The sequence below is a fragment of the Bipolaris victoriae genome (genome assembly GCF_000527765.1).
Source record: "Bipolaris victoriae FI3 unplaced genomic scaffold scaffold_27, whole genome shotgun sequence".
In the NCBI taxonomy this organism is placed as follows: domain Eukaryota; kingdom Fungi; phylum Ascomycota; class Dothideomycetes; order Pleosporales; family Pleosporaceae; genus Bipolaris; species Bipolaris victoriae.
The window spans coordinates 25,820-49,533 of record NW_014575365.1 but is presented as its reverse complement, the minus strand read 5'-3'; the positions used below and the strand labels follow the sequence as shown (position 1 = coordinate 49,533).

At 49.9% G+C, this 23,714-nt stretch overlaps 10 protein-coding genes across 10 annotated transcripts; 5 read left to right on the top strand and 5 right to left on the bottom strand.

Annotated features, from left to right (window-relative positions):
* Positions 1-222: 222 nt before the first annotated feature.
* On the top strand, positions 223-3,211 carry COCVIDRAFT_25169 (hypothetical protein; the record flags this gene model as incomplete). Its single annotated transcript, XM_014702788.1, has 2 exons — positions 223-752; positions 853-3,211. The coding sequence occupies 2 exons, from the start codon at positions 223-225 to the stop codon at positions 3,209-3,211; spliced, it is 2,889 nt and encodes a 962-aa protein (XP_014558274.1).
* A 1,046-nt stretch (positions 3,212-4,257) lies between these two features.
* COCVIDRAFT_94775 (hypothetical protein) lies at positions 4,258-6,055 on the top strand (the record flags this gene model as incomplete). Its single annotated transcript, XM_014702819.1, has 2 exons — positions 4,258-4,599; positions 4,682-6,055. The coding sequence occupies 2 exons, from the start codon at positions 4,258-4,260 to the stop codon at positions 6,053-6,055; spliced, it is 1,716 nt and encodes a 571-aa protein (XP_014558305.1).
* Positions 6,056-6,541: 486 nt separating this feature from the next.
* COCVIDRAFT_94880 (hypothetical protein) lies at positions 6,542-10,395 on the top strand (the record flags this gene model as incomplete). The annotated part of the gene is made up of 2 exons (XM_014702818.1): positions 6,542-10,164; positions 10,230-10,395. 2 exons carry the CDS (start codon positions 6,542-6,544, stop codon positions 10,393-10,395), a joined length of 3,789 nt encoding a protein of 1,262 aa, XP_014558304.1.
* An 897-nt stretch (positions 10,396-11,292) lies between these two features.
* COCVIDRAFT_94720 (hypothetical protein) lies at positions 11,293-12,769 on the bottom strand (the record flags this gene model as incomplete). The annotated part of the gene is made up of 3 exons (XM_014702817.1): positions 11,293-12,087; positions 12,135-12,257; positions 12,311-12,769. The coding sequence occupies 3 exons, from the start codon at positions 12,767-12,769 to the stop codon at positions 11,293-11,295; spliced, it is 1,377 nt and encodes a 458-aa protein (XP_014558303.1).
* A 521-nt stretch (positions 12,770-13,290) lies between these two features.
* COCVIDRAFT_36281 (hypothetical protein) lies at positions 13,291-14,413 on the top strand (the record flags this gene model as incomplete). Its single annotated transcript, XM_014702816.1, has 3 exons — positions 13,291-13,323; positions 13,374-13,773; positions 13,827-14,413. The coding sequence occupies 3 exons, from the start codon at positions 13,291-13,293 to the stop codon at positions 14,411-14,413; spliced, it is 1,020 nt and encodes a 339-aa protein (XP_014558302.1).
* Positions 14,414-14,488: 75 nt separating this feature from the next.
* COCVIDRAFT_25164 (hypothetical protein) lies at positions 14,489-15,817 on the bottom strand (the record flags this gene model as incomplete). Its single annotated transcript, XM_014702787.1, has 1 exon — positions 14,489-15,817. One exon carries the CDS (start codon positions 15,815-15,817, stop codon positions 14,489-14,491), a length of 1,329 nt encoding a protein of 442 aa, XP_014558273.1.
* Positions 15,818-16,595: 778 nt separating this feature from the next.
* COCVIDRAFT_25163 (hypothetical protein) lies at positions 16,596-17,477 on the top strand (the record flags this gene model as incomplete). Its single annotated transcript, XM_014702786.1, has 2 exons — positions 16,596-16,719; positions 16,786-17,477. The coding sequence occupies 2 exons, from the start codon at positions 16,596-16,598 to the stop codon at positions 17,475-17,477; spliced, it is 816 nt and encodes a 271-aa protein (XP_014558272.1).
* Positions 17,478-17,553: 76 nt separating this feature from the next.
* COCVIDRAFT_14533 (hypothetical protein) lies at positions 17,554-18,800 on the bottom strand (the record flags this gene model as incomplete). The annotated part of the gene is made up of 2 exons (XM_014702769.1): positions 17,554-18,630; positions 18,762-18,800. 2 exons carry the CDS (start codon positions 18,798-18,800, stop codon positions 17,554-17,556), a joined length of 1,116 nt encoding a protein of 371 aa, XP_014558255.1.
* An 872-nt stretch (positions 18,801-19,672) lies between these two features.
* On the bottom strand, positions 19,673-20,700 carry COCVIDRAFT_36277 (hypothetical protein; the record flags this gene model as incomplete). The annotated part of the gene is made up of 3 exons (XM_014702815.1): positions 19,673-20,065; positions 20,115-20,581; positions 20,631-20,700. 3 exons carry the CDS (start codon positions 20,698-20,700, stop codon positions 19,673-19,675), a joined length of 930 nt encoding a protein of 309 aa, XP_014558301.1.
* Positions 20,701-21,390: 690 nt separating this feature from the next.
* On the bottom strand, positions 21,391-23,258 carry COCVIDRAFT_94738 (hypothetical protein; the record flags this gene model as incomplete). Its single annotated transcript, XM_014702814.1, has 3 exons — positions 21,391-22,112; positions 22,191-23,063; positions 23,123-23,258. 3 exons carry the CDS (start codon positions 23,256-23,258, stop codon positions 21,391-21,393), a joined length of 1,731 nt encoding a protein of 576 aa, XP_014558300.1.
* Positions 23,259-23,714: the final 456 nt, after the last annotated feature.

Sequence of the window (23,714 nt, the reverse complement as noted above, 5' to 3'; positions counted from 1 at the left end):
CCTCGATCGTATCCCGTCCCCACCTGGCAGACGGCATGCATGCATGGAACTGACTGCTACTGGTGCCCGAGAGAAACACCGGCGGGTCTTAGGACTAGTCCATCAGATGGTTGCAACATCAACGGGTCCCAGACTTGTCTTCCTCAGCCCTCTGCTTCCTATGAGGATGCTGCAGCCCCTTGTGTGCCTTGCCATCTTCGCATATGCTCCTGTCTTGTGCAGATGCTGACCCCACCCCCGGAAGACGGAGGCATCGACTCTCCTCACATTGCGACCCTGACCATCACCCCGACCGACGAACAATGCGACTGGACTGCTGCCCTGCCACAAACTCCTCATATTCGCTTCTTCCGCAACACCGACTGGTCGCGCACTCACCTCGGCTCTCTTGATACTTGGAGCCCCACGCTGCGCCTCTTTGCCAGTTATGTCCTCACAGACTCGCGCGCCGCATGTCTCTGGTGGGGAGATATTTCCCACATGACAGCCATCTACAACGACAAATATGCCCCTCTTGCCGCTGGTGTCCACCCTGCCCTTATGGGATCCCTCTTTCAGGATGGCTATCCAGAGCTGTGGCCCTCCGTTGGCGCCTATTTCAAACAGGCAAAGAGCACCGGCATGGGTGTCGACTATAGTTCGGCTCATTCGACCTTCGTCGAGCGCAAGGGCTACCGCGAGGAAACTTTCTTTACCGGTAGCTTTACCCCCGTAGGCATACCTGGCGTAGTAGAAGGCTACATCAATCATGTGTGAGTTTTTTTCTGGTCGCACCAGATGCGCTCCTGTCATGACAGTAGTGCTGTTGACGCGCAGGTAGCGTTTTGGATGCAGAGCTGATGTGCTCCCCAGTTACGAAGTAACCACGGAGAAACTCACCGAGCGCCGCACAAAATGCTTGAACAAGCTCGCCTCGGTGCCTCCACGCTCTATCGACAGTGTCTGCTCGCACATCCTCAACACACTGGAGACGAATACGCAAGATGTGCCCATGGTTATGTTATACAGGATGGACGAAACAGCAGTTTCCAACTCGCTGAGGCTGCATGGTCATATAGGCATACCCGAGGGTCATCCTCTTCTGGTGAACACGGCTACCATCGACAGTGAAGAAGGACTCATACCGGACATGCGACGAGCTGGCACAGACCTAACTATTATCGATTACGACGACCGTTTCTCATCTGTCGACTGGAAAGGTTGGGGCGCGCCGTCCCAGAAGATCGTCGTCATGCCCACCATGTGCGGTGGACGTCTCTCTGGGTACCTCATCTTTGGCACCAACCCCCATCGTCCACACGACGAAATGTGCGAGCAGTTCATTCGAGACCTCAACCGCATGGTGTCGAGTCTCATGACTGCTGCAGTAGACTATGAATCCAACAAGAAGCACCAGGTCCAGCTTGAAGCGGACCTCGCTTTCAGCGATCTCAAGCTACGCCATCTCATCGATCACGCGTCGGTGGGCATGTGTCATGTTTCTCTGGATGGATATATGCTTTGGGCGAACGATTATTACTACGAATTAGCTGGACAATCGCCCACCAGTCACTCCGATAGTCTCGCCCTCTTCTTCGATGCATATCATGAAGACGACCGCGCAAAATCAGAAGAGATTTGGGAGCGTCTGCTCAAGGGTGACGACCAAGTCACTGTCGACCTCCGTTTAAAACGACTGTATACGCCTCCGACAGGTGATCCAGAACCAGCACAGCTTCAAGTCCTCGCATTCCCATACCGCAACGAGCATGGAAGCGTGGTGAGCGTCATGGCTTGTACTACAGACATTAGCCGATTATGCTGGGCAAAGTCCTTCCAGGCTCGACAGGCTGCTGAAGCGAGAGAAGCGAAAAGACAACAGGAAGCCTTCATTGATGTAGTCTCTCACGAAATGCGGAATCCACTCAGTGCCATTGTACACTGTGCTGATGCCATCACAACCGCCCTTGAAGAGTGCCGCGCACAGATTACCGATATCCCCAAACCCTGTCTAGACATTCTCAACGACAACATACACAGCGCTAACACGATCATGCAATGTGCGCACCACCAGAAGCGGATCATTGACGACGTCCTTACACTGAGCAAACTCGACTCCATGCTCCTATCGATTACCCCAGTTCCTGTTAAACCTATGAAGCTTGTCGACTCCATAGTTAACATCTTCCAAGCCGAGCTGAAGACAAACAATATTGCTTACAGCATAACACCAGATCCTTCTCTCTCAGAACTCGACATTGATCATCTATGTTTCGATCCATCTCGGGTGACGCAGATCTTCATTAATTTGCTTACAAATGCCATCAAGTTCGTCAAACCGTCAAAAGAACCAGCCGTCTCGATTCGCTATGCTGCAAGCCGATCAAACCCACGCACTCTCTTTCCCAGCGACATGTTCTGGGCAACTGACGGCGAAACACCTGCCGATATGACTAGCAACCCAGACTGGGGCAAGGGTGAGGAGATATATTTGGGTTTCAGCGTAACAGACTCTGGTATCGGGCTGCAGGAAAAGGACATTGACAAGATTTTTGAACGCTTTAGGCAGGCAAACGTGAAGACGCACGTGAATTATGGAGGCAGTGGTTTAGGTCTCTTCATATCCAAAGAGCTTACCGAAAAGCAGGGAGGCGAAATCGGGGTCGCCTCTGTCTTGGGTGAGGGCTCGACATTTGGGTTCTATGTCAAAACACGAAGAGTAGAACCCCAGCCTAAGACACTCAAGGAAATGTTTCAGCAAGTAGGAAACACGGAGTTTGCATCTCGACAATTACGTGTGTTGCTGGTGGAGGATAACATCATCAACCAACGAGTTCTCGGAAAACAGCTCAAGAAAGCCGGTTGCGATGTCACCGTAGCGAACCATGGTCTCGAAGCGCTCGATTCCTTGGACCGACAGACGTTCGACATTGTTTTGATGGACTTGGAAATGCCAGTACTCGATGGTCTCGAAGCGATGCGCCAATTCAGGAAGAAAGAACTCAATGAATGTCGGCCGGTAAGGCTGCCCATCATTGCAGTAACGGCCAATGTGCGGAAAGAACAAATGGATACAGCCATGGCTGCCGGGGCAGATCGTGTCATGCAGAAACCCTTCAAAGCAGCCGACCTGGTATTTATGATGAAGTCATTGATACCGCAGCTCGCACCATTATCCATTGATCCACCAACACCAGGATTGGGTAGTCGGTCAAGTGCCCTAGTACCTTGAGTATCAGAGGTCACCTTTGTCATCATCGATGAAACAAAGCACCATACCGATGACGCAGACGATTTCGCTGTCTGTCTGACGATCCAGATCTTCGATTGAAGGTTCAAGTCCGCAAACCTTGGTACGTCTACCAAAACGCGCATACCACATCTTCGACATCCCTGTTTTTGATTTCCCTGCGGACTAAAGTCCTGACTTCAATAGTGGCGAGAGATATCAACGAAACACATCTGTTCACATACCCATTCGTATCAACGCATTGCACAAGCATTCGCGCATCAAGCTCAAAATTCGACTGAACGGCATATGTTCAATATCATCAAGCTGAGAAGGAACTCCAGATGAGTAGCAGTTTATTGATGCTTTCATGCTATCATTACATGGCTTTGTCGCGCAAGAGTGCTGTTGGACAGGAAGCTAGGCTAACCGAGGCTCAGTAGACTGGCTTCTTGAGCGTAGGAGTAGATGAGAGGAAGAGGAAGAGGAAGGTGTATAAGAATTAGCAGTGTTGTGACAAATAGAATGAAGTAAATTTTGAATATGATCACTCAATTTCAATTTTTCTTTTCGGCTTCCGGAACCAAGGGAAGCCGAGTCGGCTTTGATCTCGTTTTGCAAGTACCTCGGTCATGGCCTATACTTCTCTTGGTGAAATAAAATACTGTAGTAAAAAGTGCTCTATCAAAACAGAGTTGCTGTTTGCAATTAGCCACCTTCTACCACGTGCTTAAAGAAATTATCCTATATACTAGAATACTGGCGTCTTACATATATATATTAATATACTATAGGGAAGTTGTGTGATTCTATAATGTTAGTGTGCAGTTGTATCCGGTCGATGTTGCGCCATTTCGGTAGAGGCAGTTGTATCCGGGAATTTTGGTCTATCAAGATTTACTAGTACTCTGGAGCAGGTGCACGGGCCATGGCTATTAAGGGAGTCGCGTCGCGTCGCATCTTCCCGATTCATTCACCGGCACCACTCTCATCTGTGTCTTACGCCGTACTAGTTAAACGTACACTCAGTCCCCTTTCTTAGGGTCACAATGGCTCGCCAAATGTCAGCAGAGGAATTCCAAGAATTAGGCCGCAATTACTACAAACTCAGGCAATACGACAAGGCGCTAGAGACATTCACAAAAGGCATCGAGACTTGCCAGAAGCCTACTCTCCATCTGTATGACTACCGAGCCGCCACTTATGACAAGCTCGAAAGATTTAGTGATGCGGTCAAAGATGGGAGAGAAATGATTAGAATGCAAAAATCAGATGTCAAGGGGTACCTCAGGACAGCAAGTGTTCTCGAGAAGATGGGAAAAGAGGAGACTGCATTAGGAATATACAAGTATGGAATGAAAAATGTCGGATCCAAGGACAAGAACTTCAAAGTATGTATTCTCGTTGAACTCGTTTTCTATTATATCATTCTCTCAGCTATGGGGTTGTGAGCTGCCGCTGACGTTTAATCAGCTTCTTCAACAACTGCACGACAAGCTCACTCGAAAACTTTCACCAGCAACAGCTGTTGATCCGTTCTCTGTTCTACCTGTGGAGTTGGCCGAAATGGTGCTCGAGTATCTACCTTTCCGCCACATAGTCAACTGCATGCGGGTCAGCAAAGGCTGGCGAGATTACCTCTCAAAGCTACCTAAGCTGTGGCTGCATCTTGATCTGAAGGGCGCACGTAAGCCTGTGCCTCGTTCCTTCGTGAGCTCGGCTTTCAAATATTCAGAGATGCGCATGACGCACGTCACCCTCCACCGTTTCGAACACATGGACGTAATCAAAAATCTAGCAAAAATGGCCAAAGATCTTACCGATGTGGAGATTCTCTCCTTACCACATGCCATGTCAGCATCATTAGTCGAAATCGCCAAGAGCAGTTCCAAGCTAAAGAAACTCACCGTGCATCCAGATATAACGGCAGATGCTGTGGAGCAAATTCTCCAAGCGCGACCCACACTTGAACACGTTGCTTTCCACGGTGTCTTACCACTCAAACACCCGATGAAATGGACTACTCCATTTCCTCACCTCCACACACTGAGTCTGACTGGTACCGAAAGGTTAAGTGGATGGCAACTCGAGATTGCCAAACTCTTTAGTCTTACGCCCTCGCTCCGGTCCTTTTCACTCTGCAATGCGGATGGTTTCCATGTATCAGGCCGAGGCTGGCCACAGGATGCATCTCAAATGCCGCCAATCACAAAACTAGTCATGAAGCGCGTATCATCGGAGCTTTACCTTGCGTTGCCCGATACACTGCAACATCTCGTCCTCGACAATTATTGGGGCTTCCTACCAAGGATTACTAACACCAATCCATGGGCGCGTGCTAAATTAGCTGACCTCACACATCTCTCACTATCTGGAATTTCTATCAGCCCGGAGAAATTTGAGGTGCTTCTCGATTCATACATTGAAGACGGAGCTCTTAAGTCACTCTCAAATAGCAAACCATTGCAGCACCTCTCCCTCCGCTGCCTGCTCGATCCGGAAGTGACATTATTCAACGGGCCTAACGCCGTTCTCTGTTGCTCCCCACGAGTTCTTACACCAGCTCTCGAGTCGTTAGATCTAGGCACTATGCCATGTACCGACGATGACGTGGAATGTCTTCTCACGTATGAAACTGGTCTCACAACCATTGACCTCTCAAACACAAACATCACTGGAGCTTCGATCAAGATGCTGGCGGATAAGCTGCCTTCACTCAAAAGTATCATAGCAGATCATTGCGTAAAGATTACTGGTCGTGATGCAATACAGTATGCAGAGCGGAAGGGTGTGGCGGTGAGTTATCAGATGGGCGAGCAGAAGGGCGGCAGGAGGGTTAGATATTGATAGAGCTTGCCATTTTCCAAATAAATAAAAATAACAGTACATCATCTGAACAGTCCGAAGGATATTCTCAACATTTAGCGTTCAAGTGTGTCATGTTCTTAGATGAGTGAAGGAAGCCAGTAGAAACACTCGAACAATCATTGTGATAAAAGAAACTCTTGCCATATTGCTTCAATGGCACTATCTTGCCCGGTGTTTTATTATCATACTTCCAAATACCCAAATGTAATCACTTATGCTGCCTTGCGAATATATTGGTGCATGTTATAGGGATGAGACTTGCAAGGTGTGGGGCGTAAGGAGTACTAACCCTGGGTGGAGCGGGCGCGCTAAGACCGGATAAACACTAGCCCCGAACTTCTCTTTGAGAGGCACTCGTCGCCGCCTGTCGCATCTAGGGCAGACAAGGACTCTACACGTCCTCACTCGATATCCACTCTCACCTCTACCCTTTCCCTACCGCGCCTCACATATCTAGCCGCGACCATGGCTGAGCCGTACGAGTACGAAGACGGAATGGACGACTACGAGGATGAGGAGGACGACCGCGTTTTGCCCGAGGACTGCTGGGCAGTTATCAGCTCCTTCTTCGACACCAAGGGTCTGGTGTCGCAACAACTGGACTCCTATGACGAATTCACGCGCAATACAATACAAGATATCGTAAAAGAAAACGGAAGCGTCATTCTCGAACAGAACACGCCCTACAACCCCGACGAGGATGATAACCCGATTATCAAGCGCCGCTATGAGATCAAGTTTGGACGTGTCTATCTTGCACGACCAACACATACTGAAGGAGACGGTACCACTGTACAGCTGTATCCACATGAGGCGCGTCTTCGCAACCTCACCTACTCCGGAGCCATGTTGGCCGACATCGAAAACCGCATCATGGTCGCTCGTGAAGGCCGCGATCCCGAGGGCGATGAGGACGAGGATATGGAGGGCGGATACACAGGAGGTGCTTCACAAATTCGGTGGGAACGTGAGGACATGCCCATGGACGATGGTACTGCGGCGAGAGTTTTCATCGGAAAGCTACCCGTCATGTTGCGGTCAGAGCTTTGCCACCTGCGAGCGCAATCAGATGCCGATTTGTTTGCGCTGAACGAATGCCCCTACGATCAGGGTGGATACTTTGTCATCAACGGCAGTGAGAAAGTGCTGATCGCCCAGGAGCGTAGTGCCGCCAACATTGTACAAGTCTTCCGCAAGAAGCAGGGACCTATTCCTTGGATAGCAGAAATTCGAAGTGCTGTCGAAAAGGGCACTCGTCTTATCTCTTCCTTTAACATCAAATGGGCAGAAAACTCGCTCGCCGGTCCGGGCAAGCGTATACCCGGTCCATTCGCATACGCCACCCTCCCATACATCAAGGCAGATGTGCCCATGGCCATTGTCTTCCGTGCGCTTGGTATAGTTTCCGATGAGGAGATTCTGAGCCACATCGTTTACGACCGTACCGACACACAAATGCTGGAGCTGTTGAAGCCCAGTATCGAGGAGGGTTCCGTTGTGCAGGACCGTGAGACTGCCCTCGACTTCATCGCCAAGCGTGGTGCAAACTCTGGTACCAAGGACAGGCGTCTCAAGTTTGCGAGGGACATCATGCAGCGCGAATTCTTGCCGCACATTTCCCAAAAGGAGGGTCAAGATACCCGCAAGGCCTACTTCTTTGGTTACATGATCCACCGACTTCTACAGTGTGTGTTGGGTCGCCGTGATGAGGATGACCGTGATCACTTTGGAAAGAAGCGACTGGATCTTGCGGGACCTTTGATCGCCAACTTATTTCGAATCCTCTTCCTGAAGCTCACAAAGGATGTGTACAAGTACCTTCAGCGGTGCGTTGAAAACAACCAGGACTTCAACGTCCAAATGGCTGTAAAAGCCAGCATCATCACAAACGGCCTGAAGTACTCTCTTGCTACAGGTAACTGGGGTGATCAGAAGAAGGCCGCCTCCGCAAAGGCTGGTGTCTCGCAGGTGTTGAACCGATACACCTACGCTTCTACTTTGTCCCATCTTCGCCGAACAAACACACCCGTTGGACGTGATGGTAAGTTGGCCAAGCCCCGCCAACTTCATAACTCTCATTGGGGTCTTGTCTGCCCTGCTGAGACGCCTGAAGGACAGGCTTGCGGACTGGTCAAGAACTTGTCTCTCATGTGCTACGTCAGTGTCGGTAGCGATGCATCCCCCATTATCGACTTCATGACGCAACGTAACATGCAACTTCTCGAGGAATACGACCAGAACCAAAACCCAGATGCGACAAAGGTTTTCGTGAACGGTGTATGGGTCGGTGTTCACTCCAACGCTCAGCAACTTGTCACAGTTGTGCAGGAGCTCCGACGAAACGGAACTCTATCTTACGAGATGAGTTTGATTCGTGATATTCGTGACCGAGAGTTCAAGATCTTCACGGATGCTGGCCGTGTCATGAGACCTCTGTTCGTCGTTGAGAACGATATCCGAAAGCCGAACCGAAACCACCTGATCTTCACCAAGGAAATCAGTAACAAGCTCAAGGCTGAGCAACAGGAGACCAGCACACGGCAAGGCTGGAGTCAAGAGGAGGTCGAGCAGGCCACCTACGGCTGGAGAGGTCTGATCCAAGACGGTGTCGTCGAGTATCTCGATGCCGAAGAAGAAGAAACTGCCATGATAACATTCTCACCCGAAGATTTGGAGGAATGGCGAGAGATGAAGATGGGTTTGCCTGCAGCCGAGCGATCCACTGAGGGCAAGGACCGACTTCGTCGTCTCAAGCCCCAGCCAGATCCTCGCATTCACGCCTATACCCATTGCGAGATTCATCCGGCCATGATCTTGGGTATCTGTGCCAGTATCATTCCCTTCCCAGATCACAACCAGTCACCCCGTAACACGTACCAATCTGCCATGGGTAAACAAGCCATGGGTGTTGCTCTTACCAACTTTGCGCTCCGTATGGAAACCATGATGAACGTCCTCTATTACCCCCAGAAGCCTTTGGCGACAACCAGGTCAATGGAGTACCTCAAGTTCCGTGAGCTTCCCGCTGGACAGAACGCTATCGTCGCCATTGCTACCTATGGTGGTTACAACCAGGAAGATTCCGTCATCATGAACCAGAGCAGTATCGATCGTGGTCTCTTCAGGAGTTTGTTCTACCGTGCGTACACTGAACAAGAGAAACGCATTGGTGTCAACGTTCTGGAACAGTTCGAGAAACCTACGCGTGCTGACACTCTCCGTTTGAAGGGTGGTACTTATGACAAGCTCGACGACGATGGTGTTGTCGCGCCTGGTGTACGTGTGTCTGGTGACGATATCATCATCGGAAAGACTGCACCCATCGCGGCGGATGCCCAGGAGCTTGGTCAAAAGACTACTCTACACACCAAGCGCGACGTTTCAACGCCTCTTCGTAGTACCGAGAACGGTATCGTCGATCAGGTGCTCTTCACCACCAACACTGAGGGTCTTCGATTCGTCAAGGTCCGTACTAGGACTACCAAGGTACCCCAGATTGGTGACAAGTTTGCTTCTCGTCACGGTCAAAAGGGTACTATTGGTATTACCTACCGCCAAGAGGATATGCCTTTCACTCGAGAGGGAGTGACACCAGATCTGATCATCAACCCTCACGCCATTCCCTCTCGTATGACAATTGCCCATTTGGTCGAGTGTCTGCTGTCTAAGGTCGGTGCCATCACCGGACAAGAGGGTGACGCCACACCCTTCACCGACGTCACCGTCGATCAGATCTCCCAGCTGCTCGAAGATGCCGGCTATCAGAAGCGTGGTTTCGAAATCATGTACAACGGTCACACTGGCAAGAAGCTGCGTACGCAGATCTTTTTAGGTCCCACATACTACCAGCGTCTTCGCCATATGGTCGACGACAAGATCCACGCTCGTGCCCGTGGACCCCTCCAGATTCTCACCCGCCAGCCAGTCGAAGGTCGTGCCAGAGACGGTGGTCTCCGTTTCGGAGAGATGGAACGTGATTGTATGATTGCTCACGGTGCCGCTGCTTTCCTTAAGGAGCGTCTGTTTACTGTCTCTGATGCATACACCGTCCACGTATGCGACATTTGCGGTCTGATGAGTCCTATTGCGTAAGTTTTTTTCCCTTCTTCCTGTTTGCATCCCATGATCAAATTACTAACGTGCCTCGAAATAGTCAACTTAAGAAGGGCCTTTACGAATGCCGCCCTTGCCACAACAAAACTCGCATCTCGCAAATCCACATCCCTTATGCGGCAAAACTTCTCTTCCAGGAACTACTCGCTATGAACATCGCGACCCGCATGTTTACGGACCGTTCAGGTCTCAGTGTGCGTGACTAGATGACCGAAGAGTCCCAAGCTTTGTGCCGACATTTTGCGTTTTTGTAAAATGAAAACTTCGTCCCTCCCGCCTTTTCTCCCGCCTTCATCCCTCCGCTCGAAGATTGGAAACCCCGCGTTGGCTTTCTTTCCTCCTTCTCTTTTTTCTTTCTTCTCGCTCAATTCCCTGCGCGGACTTGCATTGCTATGGCGTTTTTTCATAATTCATGTCCTGTTGCTCGATTGCTTATTCTTCTCTTTTCTCCGCAAATTGTGCAAAAAAAAAGAGAGAGGAGGGGAAGATTGAAAAGGAGGGAGTGACGGAAATCTTTGGGTTTCAAACAGGTGGTGCCTAGCAAATGTTTCCCCCCCCCCTGAGGCGTTTTTTTAAACATATTCTCAACCTCATGATTTGAAAATTGAAGGGCTTGAAACGTACAAAAACACACATATACATATTACAACAAAGACATACATGACGGTCAATCTGCATACCTAATCAGTTTTTGCAAAGAAATGAAAAACAAACAATTTTGGCAACAACCATTTCCTGAATGCAACTTGAAAGGGATTTGATGAATGGCGATTTTGTTACTGTTCTGCCTTGTGGTATCATTGCTATTGTATCTATCATACACCCATCTCTAGCTTCCTAGCGAATATTACTACACCTGCTCGATCCATTTTACAAAAAAAAAGACGTCAAAGGTCAAATGAACCCATCTTGTCCGCCTCATACTCGAATGACCAGTCTTCTTCGCTGTCATAGGCATCCAATATGCCATCAATGTCACTTCCGAAATCCTCCTCAGCCATTCTTTCTTCCTCCTTGTATCGCTCAATCGTCGCCATCTCGCTTAGTGTTAGGGATCGTTGCGATTCTGGCTCAGACATTAAGATAATACTCGGATAAGCATGCTACACTGCGCCATTGAGTAGATACTCGATAGCACCCTGGACATTGCCACCGCTTCTCCGTAAGGCAGAGACATTACGGTCGAATTCGTAGAAGCCCATTTCATTGAGCTGTCTCAATTGCGTCTCGTAGACCTCTTCCGGTGGTCGGTTGTCAGCCGGTGGTGGGGGTGAACCGAATCCGCCAGGACCAAAGAGAGCGGCAAAAGGGTTACCAGCTGGTGGTTGGCCGGCACCACCTGCAGCACCGAATGGATCTGCTCCAGCGCCTCCACCCATCATCTGCATCATGTTGCGCATGGCTTCTGGGTTCTGCATCATTCGTTGCGCGGCCTCTGCGATGGGGTTGGTCTGACCACCTTGCGCGCCAGCGCCACCGAACAGGTTTGGAAAAGTGCTTGAGGCGTCTTGTGTGTTTTGTGGCGCACCAGTGTTTGCGCCCTGCTGTTGCTGAGGGGTGAATGGATTCTGACCTCCCGCGAACAGGCTAGCGAATGGGTTGGCTCCGGCTCCAGCTCCGGCTCCAGCACCTCCACCAAAGGCTGCAAAGGGATTTGGGGGTGTGGTTGTGTTAGTCTGGTTAGGTGTTGCGGTGACGCCTTCGCCTGTTGCCGTAGAACCTGATTGCGGTGTGTTGTCTGTAGCACCAGGCGCTGGGAAACTAGGCGGAGCACCAGGCGCACGTCCACCCATGTTCCGTTGCATTTGTAGCTGCATGCGCATCATCTCCGGGCTAAACATCATACGGCGCATTTCGGGGTCTCGCAGCACTTGTTGAAGCATCGGGTTGTCACGGATCTATCGTGTGTCAGTCGGAGTGGATACAAAGCTGACAGGAGACGTACCATGGGACTTTGCAACATCATATCGACTACCGCTGGGTTGTTCATAGCCTCGTTTAGCTGGGACAGAAACATTGGGTTCTCCATCTGTTCGAGCATGGACTCGGTGGTCGGTGGTGGGCCCATCTGGTGTATGTCAGTATGATTTCCCTACGTCGTATAGATTTGAATGAACTCACGCCTCCGTCTGGACCAAACATGTCCATGCCAGGCAAGCCATGAAAGCCGGCATAGCGCGCACCAGTGAGTCCCGCAAGAGGATTGTTGCCTGTTCCGGCGGCAATGTTGGTGGGTACCTGAGGAGTAGGTGTGGTGCCCGTGCCAGCAGTGCTTGCAGTGCCCTGGCTTGCGGGGTTCTGTCTCGCATTACTGGCAGCGCCCTTGACAAGATGTACTGTGTGCCCATCCTTGATCTTGACGCTTGCCAGTGTGTCAGGGTCCTTGAGCACGCGGCCCGAATATATTAGACGTTGCCGGTCAGCGGGAACATCTGCGTATTCCGACGTCGAAAGTTTGGCCTTGAGGTCGGCGACGGTGGTGGTACTGGGCAGAGTGAGGACATGCTTCTGGTCGTTTGCGGCCTTGACATTGAAGGTTATCTGCGTTTCCTCGGCGGACGTGGCGGCGTCGTCAGCCATGATAGCTATTTGTTTCGCACGAGCGTGGGTAGCGAAGGAATCGTGTATAGTCTTGGACTACTGGGCGACGGAAAGAATACTGTGTCTCGGGGGCAAGATACGTGTGCTGGCGAGAAGAACAGGTGTGTTGAAGCAGACGGAGTGGCTGTGAGTGGCCCTGGATTCGATTGGAAGGCGGTAGAACGTCACTGGCCCCCGCCAACACTACCACTTACCCTGGCATCATTAGCGCGTATCCGTGCATGGGCTGTGCGGCTGTCGCTGACTAAGGAAGTACGCCAAGCTTTGGTGGAGCAGGAGCGGAGGTCGTCCGGGGTATGCAAGCCGAGGTATCTTTGGCGCGGAGAGGAACTCGCTGCGGTTATCCATGTCGCAATGGACCGTCTCCGTCTTTCACTCTCGCACTACCTCCTGCCTCTACCCCCTTTGGACTGATGTTTCCGTCTGATATTGGACCCTGAGACTCCATTGACATATCGACACTGCGTTACCACCATCACTCAAACCCACATTTCCCCAATATGAAAGGCATACAACTCAAGGAATATGTTAAGGTAACAATGCCTGATTCGATTCCCTCTTCTATTTCTGCTAAAAATTACAGGGCCCAGAGGACCTCAAAGTCCTTGACCTACCCACGCCCGAACCAAAACCCAACGAGTACCTAATCGCCATTCACGCCTCGGGAACCAACTTCTTCGATCTCCTCCAAATCCGAGGAAAGTACCAACACCAACCACCATTCCCATGGGTAGCTGGCTCAGAGTTCTCGGGCGTCGTGCTGAAAGCGCCCACTTCTCTCCCTGGAGGCAAGACACCCAAGTTCAAGGAAGGCGACAAGGTCTTTGGTGCAGGACAGGGTGCATATGCGACACATATTGTATCCACAGAAGAGAAGCTCAAGGGTATGCCTGAGGGCTGGAGTTTTGAGGATGCAGCTGGTGTCTTTGTCACAGCACCTACAAGTTATGCTGGGTTGGTTGTCCGGGCCGGAATCAAGAAGGGTATAACTCACCACTAAACACCCAGCTATGATATTGATCTGACACAATTTCAGGTGACTGGGTACTCGTCCACGCCGCAGCTGGTGGTGTCGGTCTAGCCGCCGTTCAGATCGCAAAAGCCTTTGGCGCAACTGTCGTCGCCACAGCCGGTAGCCCGCATAAACTCGACGTCGCGCGGTCATTCGGTGCCGATTACACCGTCTCATATCGCGATGCTGACTGGCCTGAGCAAGTCAAGAAGCTCACGCCCAAAGGCCGCGGCGTAGATATCGTCTACGACCCTGTTGGTCTCATCGCGCAATCCATGAAGTGCACTGCCTGGAACGGACGCTTGCTTGTTATTGGTTTTGCAGCTGGTGATATCGAGAAGATGGCTACCAACCGCATTCTTCTCAAGAATGTAAGCGTGGTTGGATTGCATTGGGGAGCCTACGCGATCCACGAACCGGAAATGCAGGATGTAGTCTGGGATGGTATATTCAAGCTGGTCAAGGAGGGCAAGTACCGAGGAACTGCATTTACGGATCAGGAATATGTAGGTTTGGAGAGTGTTCCTGCTGCGCTAAAGGCACTTGGAGGTAGGAATAGTTGGGGCAAGGTTGTTGTTAAGGTCCCGCAATCCGGTGGAAGCAAAATTTGAGATGCCTCCTACCTCCTATATTTAGCTATTGTATCATGGCCAGTATATTGTTCAACCAATACATTCCATTGCAACCTATTTCCTATCCCTAACAAACCGCACAACCATAACCTCAAGATCCCTACTTCGATCATGCCACGGCGCATTCCTGGGCAGTCTCAACCCCGCCATTTCCCTCGTGTAGCTCTTCTCCACAGACTCTCCATCCCAAATCAACGTCTCCTTGCCCACATCAAACGCCCAGGTCCTCGCACACTCCACAACCGTATCCAATTGATCTATCTTCTCCTTGAACGTCTCCAGCACCAGTTCCAAGACCTGCAGATCAGGTAAAAAAGAAGTGACGTGTGTGCCCCAGCACTCTGCACTAAGACTCGGGGGCTGACCTGCTGTGCGATCGCTCGCTAGTAGTTTCATTTCGTCTGTTGATCCACGAGAGCGAAAAGGTGCGCCAAATGTAGGGTCGAGACGGAGGTTTTGGTGCGGATCAGTGGATGCAGGGTCGTCGGTCCACGTCCACCAGTCTTGAGCTGTGAGGCGTAGAGTAAGATGAGTTATCTTGCCCGCAAGGCAAACGCGCGAGTGGGATGAACAAGGCTGTGCCCTAATTGATGGGACGGGTGCGCGATCTAGCACGTCGTTGATGGACTGGGGTCGTCTGTCGGGTGTCTTTGTAACAGCGGGTATGAGGACGTTGTCAAAGGAAATGGGGTATTCTCCAGCCTTCCTGCCATCCAAATCCTGGAAAATAAGAGCTTGTCGGGGAACAACGTAGCAATTTTCATGTCGAGCCTGTGCTTCCCACTCTTTCAACGTGTTTCTTAGTCCTCCGTTTTCCAGAGCCATTTGCGGGAGTTTGATGTCCAATCGCGTTATCTGTGCGAATTGCCAGGGCAGTAAGAAATGCCTCTTCAATGGTTCTGAGAGTTCGGTAATGACAAAGGAGTTTACACGCAGCGGCTTTTCGTATGTCTCCAGATACACCGCTTTGCATGTCAGGAGGAGGTTGAAGGCGATATCGGACGGATAGAAAAAGGCTTTTCGTCCGCCTCCACGATGAAAATAGCGATCTCGACGGATTCCTGGATCGTTGGGTGTTGCAGGCTCGCGGTCTATGGGATAGGATGTCGTGTCTTTGAGAGCGAAGGTGAAGATCAAATCTCGGATCTCTGCCGGGATGAGCGAGTAGAGAGAAGAGTTGCTTTGGTCTTTGACCTCAGAGGGAGATATGGACCAAGCGAGGGGCTCTTTGCACTTGGCCACAATTGGGCATGCTTCAGGTCCTATGTCGGAATCGCAGTTACATTTCGGGTTCAATATTTTGCGTCTCTTTGCAGCCTGCCGTTCTGCTCTTTGACGCGCAAGTGTGCAACCGGCGCAATTGTTGCATCGGCCGGAAGCCATGATTTTAGAGTTTAGGGGTTTTTTTGGTTTCGATTGGATTTGAGGTTGTGCAGAGAGAATGAAGACAGAAATTCGATGCTTTTAGATACATGGGCGAGACGTCGCACTAGCGCGTTGTTGCCTTGGACAATCTAGGCGTCGTTAAGGCCACCCGTAATCGGTAATAATAGTTATACCATTGATTCGTGCGCACATCTGCCTAAATTCCATGTTGGTATGAGTGCCATGAATCCATATATTCGGCGAGATTATAGCGAGACGTAGACACGATAAATGAGTATTCGTGCAAGTGCCAGCTACGCTTAGTCCTATCAAAACAGGTCTTCTAAGCTTCACATATATATCCATTCTTCTCAAACAAGTCCCACGGCATGATACCTTATAAGTGCTCGAATCTTTGACAAAACCATAATACTTTAATTCCAGTGTTCGGGATGGTGGACCAGATTACCAACATTTAGAGATGAGATATCGCACCCCATATGTTGGAGAACGCAAACAGTCGAAACGAAGTAGGCGAAAGATCCAGATTGGGAAATTCCAAGAGACCTATCTGAAGCTATGTAGAAGGAGTCGACTAAATCTATCAACTGGCAGTTGCTTTTCGAGACTCTCTTCAATCCTCAACACGCGCGTAGTCACGAGATTACGTGGTGATCGCTACGTCATGGATATTACTGACATCACGACTTTAACACGTAGAGTTCGCCCTTATTCTCATGATGGTATCTAATTATTGAGTTTATTATTCTGGACTTTACTGTGATAGACTAGCAAGATGTCTCAACCACTGATCATTGTTGTTACCGGCTCAAATCGCGGCATCGGCCAAGGCATAATCAAACTCCTTGCCAAAAACCAATATCGACGACCCTTGTGTATCTATGCTACATCTCGCAGTGGTCTAGACCTCCAAATCCAACCGTTTCCTCCAAACGAGATCTGATATGCCAAACTTAACATCTCAGAAACATCCTCCGTCAAAACATTCATCAGCAACACCTTGGAGAAAGATGGCAAAATCGACGTGCTTGTCAACAATGCTGGCGTAAACAACAACAACAACGACGAGACACCCGAGCTAGCCGAACAAACGATAAACGTCAATTATTATGGCACAAAAGAAATGTGTCGGCTCTTCCTCACCCAAGGAAAAATGAACACAACACCAAGTTCTCGCATCGTAAACGTAAGCAGCACCGCCTCTTCCCTTTCCAATTACAAACCTCCCATACAATCTCGTTTTCGCTCCGCAAAGTCAGTCTCAGACATCGATGCCCTCGCTCAGGAATACATTTACGCCGTAAAATCGCAAAAGCAGGAGGAGGCTGGCTTTGGCGCACCGCCAAAATCATACCAAGTTAGTAAAGCACTTATGAATGCTTTGACTCTTGTCTTGGCTAGAGAGAATGAGGGTGTGGCGGTGAATTGCTGTTGTCCTGGGTGGGTAGATAGCGATATGGGGAATCAGATTGAGAAGCCACCGAAGACGTTGGAGGAGGGCGCTAGGATACCTGTTAGACTGGCTATAGGTGATTTAGGGCAGGGCGGTAACGAAGATGGAGGCCTGGACAGCGATAGTAGGGAGACGGTTAGCGGAAGGTACTTTGGAAACGATGGGGTGAAAGGTAAAGGGTGGGGAAGAGCAAGGGGGTGGTAATCATCTCAACTAACTATCAATTCAATTTTTTTGGCGCTGATTTAAATACTAATGGAGAAGAAATGATACAACAAGCTCAATCCAAAAACCACTTCGGCACCTCCGGCCCCCAAACGGCTAAACTCTCATCCCCTGCCTCCCCCCACCCAACAGGCGTATCCTCATTCACCAAATCCCCATCCGCATAATGCTCAATCATATTCCCCGTAGTATCCCACCAATAATCAAACAACTGGCTCCCCAGAATATGTCGGCCTACGCCCCAAACACTCTTGTAACCCCGTTGCGCCAACCACTCATGTCCCAGATTCTGCGTGTCGAAGTCGTGAACCTCGAAACTGCTGTGGTGCACATGCGATGTAGGGTTTGAAGATAAGAAGATGGTGTGGTGATCGGTATAACCCGGTCCGAGATCGATATGGGCGAAGATGGCTACGTCTTTTTGCTGAGGGGGCGACACGGGGTCCTCTGAGGGTACTTTGACGTATAAGAAATCAGTGGGTACGATGTTAAAAGTTCGAGTGTACCATTGCATTTCTTCCTGGAAATTTTGCACACAGAGACCGTAATGGCCTAGTTTGTGTACGGCTGCGGGTCCCGGTTTGAAGCGCTGGAAGCGAGCGATGCGCGGCTTGTCTTTTTCGTAGTTTGTAGTTAGGACTTCGGGGAAGGGACCGGGTTCCTTTTTCGTTTGGCCGAATATGAGGTTGATGGGGAAGCCTTCTGGGTCGTGCAAGGTGACCATGGAGCCACCGCCGGGAGCGTCAGTTAATTCTTCGATCGGACTTGCGCCTGGGACTTTGGTTGCCTTTTCTAGTTCGGCGTAGCTTTCGACTTCGAAGCAGCCTCCTAGGAACTTCTTTTCGCCTTGTTGTGCATAGTAGACGTATTGCTCGTCATTGTAGCCCTTGAACCATTTCTTGCCCTCGGCTTTTTGGGCTACGCTCATGCCAAAGTCGCGTAGAAACTTTGTGATTTCATCAAGATCTGGATGTTGGTATCGCATATGTACGAGTTTTGTGAGTTTTATTTGCGCGTCGCGATCAATATTTTGTTCTTGTTGCCATTGTCGCAGCGGTTTGCAGGGTTTAGGAATGGCGACAGATTGGGGTACTGAAGATCCACGATTCGGCGAGACTTCGCGACTAGGGTTCTGAAAACATCATTAAAGTGTTCTTGTATAGAGATGAAGAAACATTCCATAAAGCTTGATCATGGAGTGATGCATTCCTACATAAGATGGGAATGCGCAAGAGCGAATGTGGGGCCTTTGTGTAGACATACCGCTGGGGTGATCTTTTCGTTAAGTTCTTCAAAAGCCATGCTGGTTTATATTACTATCTTTTGTACTAATAGGTTGGATGCTAGTATGGTAAAATGAAGCCACAAGGAAAGGAATTTATCTTAACCGTGGAAGTTGTTGCAGCGAGGCTAGTGGGTACATGCATGTGGGGAGGTAGAACGTAATACGCAATGCCGATGTGGGGTCCCGTCATGTTGGTAGTAACGTGCCTAACGCCAAGTTATCTTTGGCAACGGTTCCATGCGGCTCGAATGCTTCAAGTAGTACATACTACCAATACTTTCGTAGTGCTTGCAGGTTGTGAAAGTTGAGATTCCATTTTCGACCGTCTAAACACGTGCAAGTCTACTCATTTATCAGTCTATTTGCATCACCGGCCTTTGTTTCCTCCCATCGCATCTTCCATCAGCTGATGTCAATATGAGTTACATGGGGTTGGAAAGCAGTGGAGAGATGGAATACCGGGTACAGGTCACGTGGCGTGAACTATGATTCCAAAAAAAAGTGCAAAACATACGACAGCGGGGATTCGCCAGTGGTCACCCACCTGACTACTAGTCTGCCGGTCAAAGGTTTATCATGTGGGGAGCGGACGAGACCCAGAGCGACATTTTTGCCTATGATCGTATGTGAAAAAAATTTGGAAGTCTGTGGTTGAGATACTCGGTTTCGGGAGCACAAAAGGGAAATGAATAGAGCAAAAAGGCTTCTGATGCACATGAAGAGATAAGTATAAATTCGTCTACTGTGCAAGCAATAAGAGGCGTATAATCGTTGTGGCAGATCTAGTCTTGTTGGTCGGGAATATATAGACTATTTCGGGTGCGCGGATGGAATGCTGACATTGCAACTATTCTGACTTGAAGTTACGGACCCAGTTCCTGGATAGGACTCAAAGCTCGATTATCTCTGACTCTGTAGAGACATGTTTGCTTTCTTTCACAAGTTTATTCAGCCACGTGCCCAGCCTGAGTGCAGCTTTACTAATCTGCAATTCAACAATAGGAACAGCGCCCGTCGCATATCCATCTGTTCCGAGATCGGTATCATTTCGTACATGCTGGTACACGTAATCACAGTCCCATCGATTACTTTCTCTTGCCCAGGTTGCTGCGCACTTCTCTGGCGTCGAAGGATCCACACATGACAGCCACATGTATGGTGCAGAGTAGAATTCATCTTTCCGAATGCGCGAAACAAGGCCGGTAAAGAATGCATCGATAGATTGGTTGGAGAATGGGTGGCTGACATTCGCAGCATAGTATGGTATATAGCCATCCCAGACCTGTGTTGATGATGAGCTTTGGATACTCCAACCAATGGATAAGACTTACAGCGTGTAGTTGGGTAGAGACGTTTCCAAACACGACTTTGAAAGTGTTACCGCCTACTGCGCGCCCGCTCGCATGTAGAGGCTGGTGTATATCTCCAAAGAAATGTGCCACCCATTTCAAAGCATAAGAGCAGGTCAAATTCGTCCCTCCTGTTAAATGCCCACTTTGAACCTGGTCTATGCATCCGCGCAGAATGCTCGTCTGATTTGCGATGGCGCTCACCACGCATCCACCAATGGCACAGTCGTGAGAGTATTCCAAATGACACTTCTCTGGCGGGCTGTCATGTGTGTCAATCCAGTGCCATTGGTAAGAGAAGCGACCTTCTTGGGTGTGTGCATAGGCGTCTGCCCATGCTGCCGAGCGCCCAACGGAGCCGTTATACTGTGGTTCGAGGATCTTAGAAAGAACCGAGGTGGTTTCTGGTGTGAAAAACGTCTCTGCCATAAAGCCGATTTGATTATGAACTGGGTTGACTTAGTAGGGGATATCTCGGGGCATGGCATCACAGCCTACCATCTGTATTCCAAGCTGAAGCTGAAATCAAGAGCGATGCTCCCGCAAATACAACGCTTGCACGCATCATGTCGAAATACCAATGGAATGGCTGTTTAACAGGTTTTCTGAAGAAGGTAGGTATCAGGTCCAGTAAGGGGACGTGCTCCTTATAGCCGTCAAGGCTTGTGGTTGGAAACGAAGAACTGAAGACGGCACACCAGTCACTTAGATGTTAGTAAGCTAGATTGGCAGAAGTCTAAAGTAGATACAGGATGAGTTGGGGCAGGTTTGTGTGCTGTCTTGTGTGAAACTTGGAAACAGCATGTTGGACGTTCAGCGCCTGTGTCGACGCGTGATGCGCTACGATGACGCGCCAGAGCCGGACATGGTTACAGGGTAACGGCACTAGTCTCAGAACGGTCAGGTACCTAAATGTGGGTGCATCAGCCCTTGCCGCCCCACGGCATGTAGCGAAGATGGGATTAAAACGCAACAAGCTTCCTTCATCCTTCAGCAATCATCTCTCATAGAATTTGGTGTTCCCCACTCTTTTCCTTTCTCTCTTCACTTTGCAAGCTCCAAAATAAACACCTATCGTCCGTCGTTGCTTGTTTTGTTTCTTTGTCGATGGACGGCCAATTTCTGTTGAATATATCCAACCGCCATTCCCTAGCCTCCGCGCACCAATGCATCACTGGATATGCAACATTATGACGATACGATGTTGAATCTTATTTATTCGAGATAGGCAAACCGACATTTGGGAATCTGTAACCACCTACTCCTCTGGCTCAACATTCACATCAACCCCATATTCATCCACAATCCAAGCGCAAAACTTCTCCCACTTGCTAACCCATTCCTTCAACCTCTGCGCGCGAATGCCCTTGCCGAACATGCCATCCTTGATATCCTGAGTCCAATCTTTTGCAGCATAATCGTCAAGACTAGCCCAACGCACACTGTTCTCTGCAAGGGAGCCCAAACCCTCTAACCCCAGATTCTCCCAGCCTTGGAGTGCCTGCCAGAAATCGTGCGACATACCTGATACACCCTGGCCCAAGATCGTAGGATCATCGTTACACAGCGAACAGGGCACACCGCGTGCAAGGAGCGCTGGCAGAGGGTGTGACATGATGCTTCCACATAGCCTCAACACTTCGTTGGAAACTGGGCAACTTTCCACTAGGATCCGTTTCTCTTTGACCATGTCAATTAGCAGCGGATGCTTGTACAAACTGAAGCCGTGACCGATGCGTCGGGTACCGAGAATAATGGCGTCGAAGAGGTTCTCGTCTACCGAGTCGCCATCACCAAGCGTCTCACCTGCATGGAAGAAGAAGGGTATGTCAACACCTTCTTGTGCGCATGCTTTGCGGAACCAGAAGAGTTCGGGAGCTAGATCTGAGAGAGAACGTCCGAGATCTTCTTGGCCGACAAGGTCGTAACCTGCAATGATTTCGGGGAACTCGAGTTTCATTTCTATACATTGCTTCATGCCTGTTGCGCTGTCAGTGGGTGAAATTGTGCGTTTACGATATTTAAGTATATTGGTTGCATTGATGCTGTGCGACATACTCTCGATAACTTGTTTGGTTCCAAACTGACGGATGGTAGTCCAGATCATTCTCGCGCCCCAAAACTCCTTCCCTTCTTCACTCACTTTGAACTTCTCAATCTCGTCGGCCATGTGTTCGAGCATGTGAAACCAATCTTCGTCCCACTTTTCTTTTCCTGTGCTGCGATACGGGGTATAGAAGGCTGACCGAATGTCTACATAGTAGACCCCATCATCAAGTAACTGTTTGCACATATTTCGGATGAATTTGCGGAAAATAGGCTCGTAGTAAATTAATGAGCCAAGAATAGGGAAACACGACATGAACTTCCGCCATACTTCGTTGGGACCTTCATGATGGGAAAGGTGCTCAGAGGGTGTGATGGTAACGCGGGAACGAATCCATTCAACAAAGGCCTTCTTACCTCCATCTGGGAAGCTATCCGCAGCTTGATTGATGGCAACTGGTGTGTTGGCGATATAGCTCTCATTCCAGATGGAGCAGTCAGTTTTGGCCACCTTGGAATACGTGAACGAGAAACGTGTCTTACACCTTGTCTGATCATCGACAATAGGGCCATCGGCTACCAAACAAACCCCTTCAGTCTTAAAGGCTTCTTCAAGCGCCCAATCAAGATCAACCATGGCCTCTAGATGGCAGTGCAACAGGGTGCCTTTTGGCATTTTCTTCACTATCTGCCACAGCCTACTCTTCTCCATGCGCTCCTTGGCAAGTGAGAACATCATACCGGGAAATACATCGGCATGGTCAGTCAGCAAACTGTCTTCGTATTCCTTGGTCCACAGCGTTTGTTGCTCCTCGAACCGGATTTGAGAAACAATAGCGCATGCTTCTTGTGCCATAGGAGAGAGATTTTGGCGGAACAGATAGTCTGCCAATTGTCAGACCCACGGTACTGAGGCATGAAAACGGAAAGCTTGGTCCACAAACCACTTCGCTGTCTCTTCTCTTGCTGGACGAGCGCATCCCGACCCTGTAGATACTGCTGGATAAATGGATCGCTTAAACTCGGGACACCTTCCGCTTGCGCCCACTCCTCGTCGTTTGCAGGCTCGTTCGTCGCCATATTTGCGTCTGTGTGGAGAGTGGCAGTCGAGCGCAAATTGAGGCCGAGAAAGAGTCCGACCAAGGAAATATTGAGTGCGACTGCTGCCTTGGTGTTTTCCACTACTTCCTTCCCGAACGGCGCTAGTGAATGCTGACGTAATACACCTCAGCCTTACCCGAGAAAGCGCGCCTCTACCGGACGGATGCTATTGCGGCAGTTGCAGCGTGTATGCAGGGGAAAACGGCGAAGAGACTGCTGTACAGCTCCAAAATTCATTTCCACCAGACGCTTGTGAGCTCGTCAGTCGTGCAGCGCTGGCAATCCCACGCGTTATCACGCGCTCGGCCCTTATCGATTGCCTAGCGCGGTGTCGATGCACGCGCGGGGCGCTGCAGCGGTGCAAGTGATGGTGTGCACGGCCGCCTACGATCTCATAGCGCATCATCTGCACCATACATACGCACCTGCACTTGA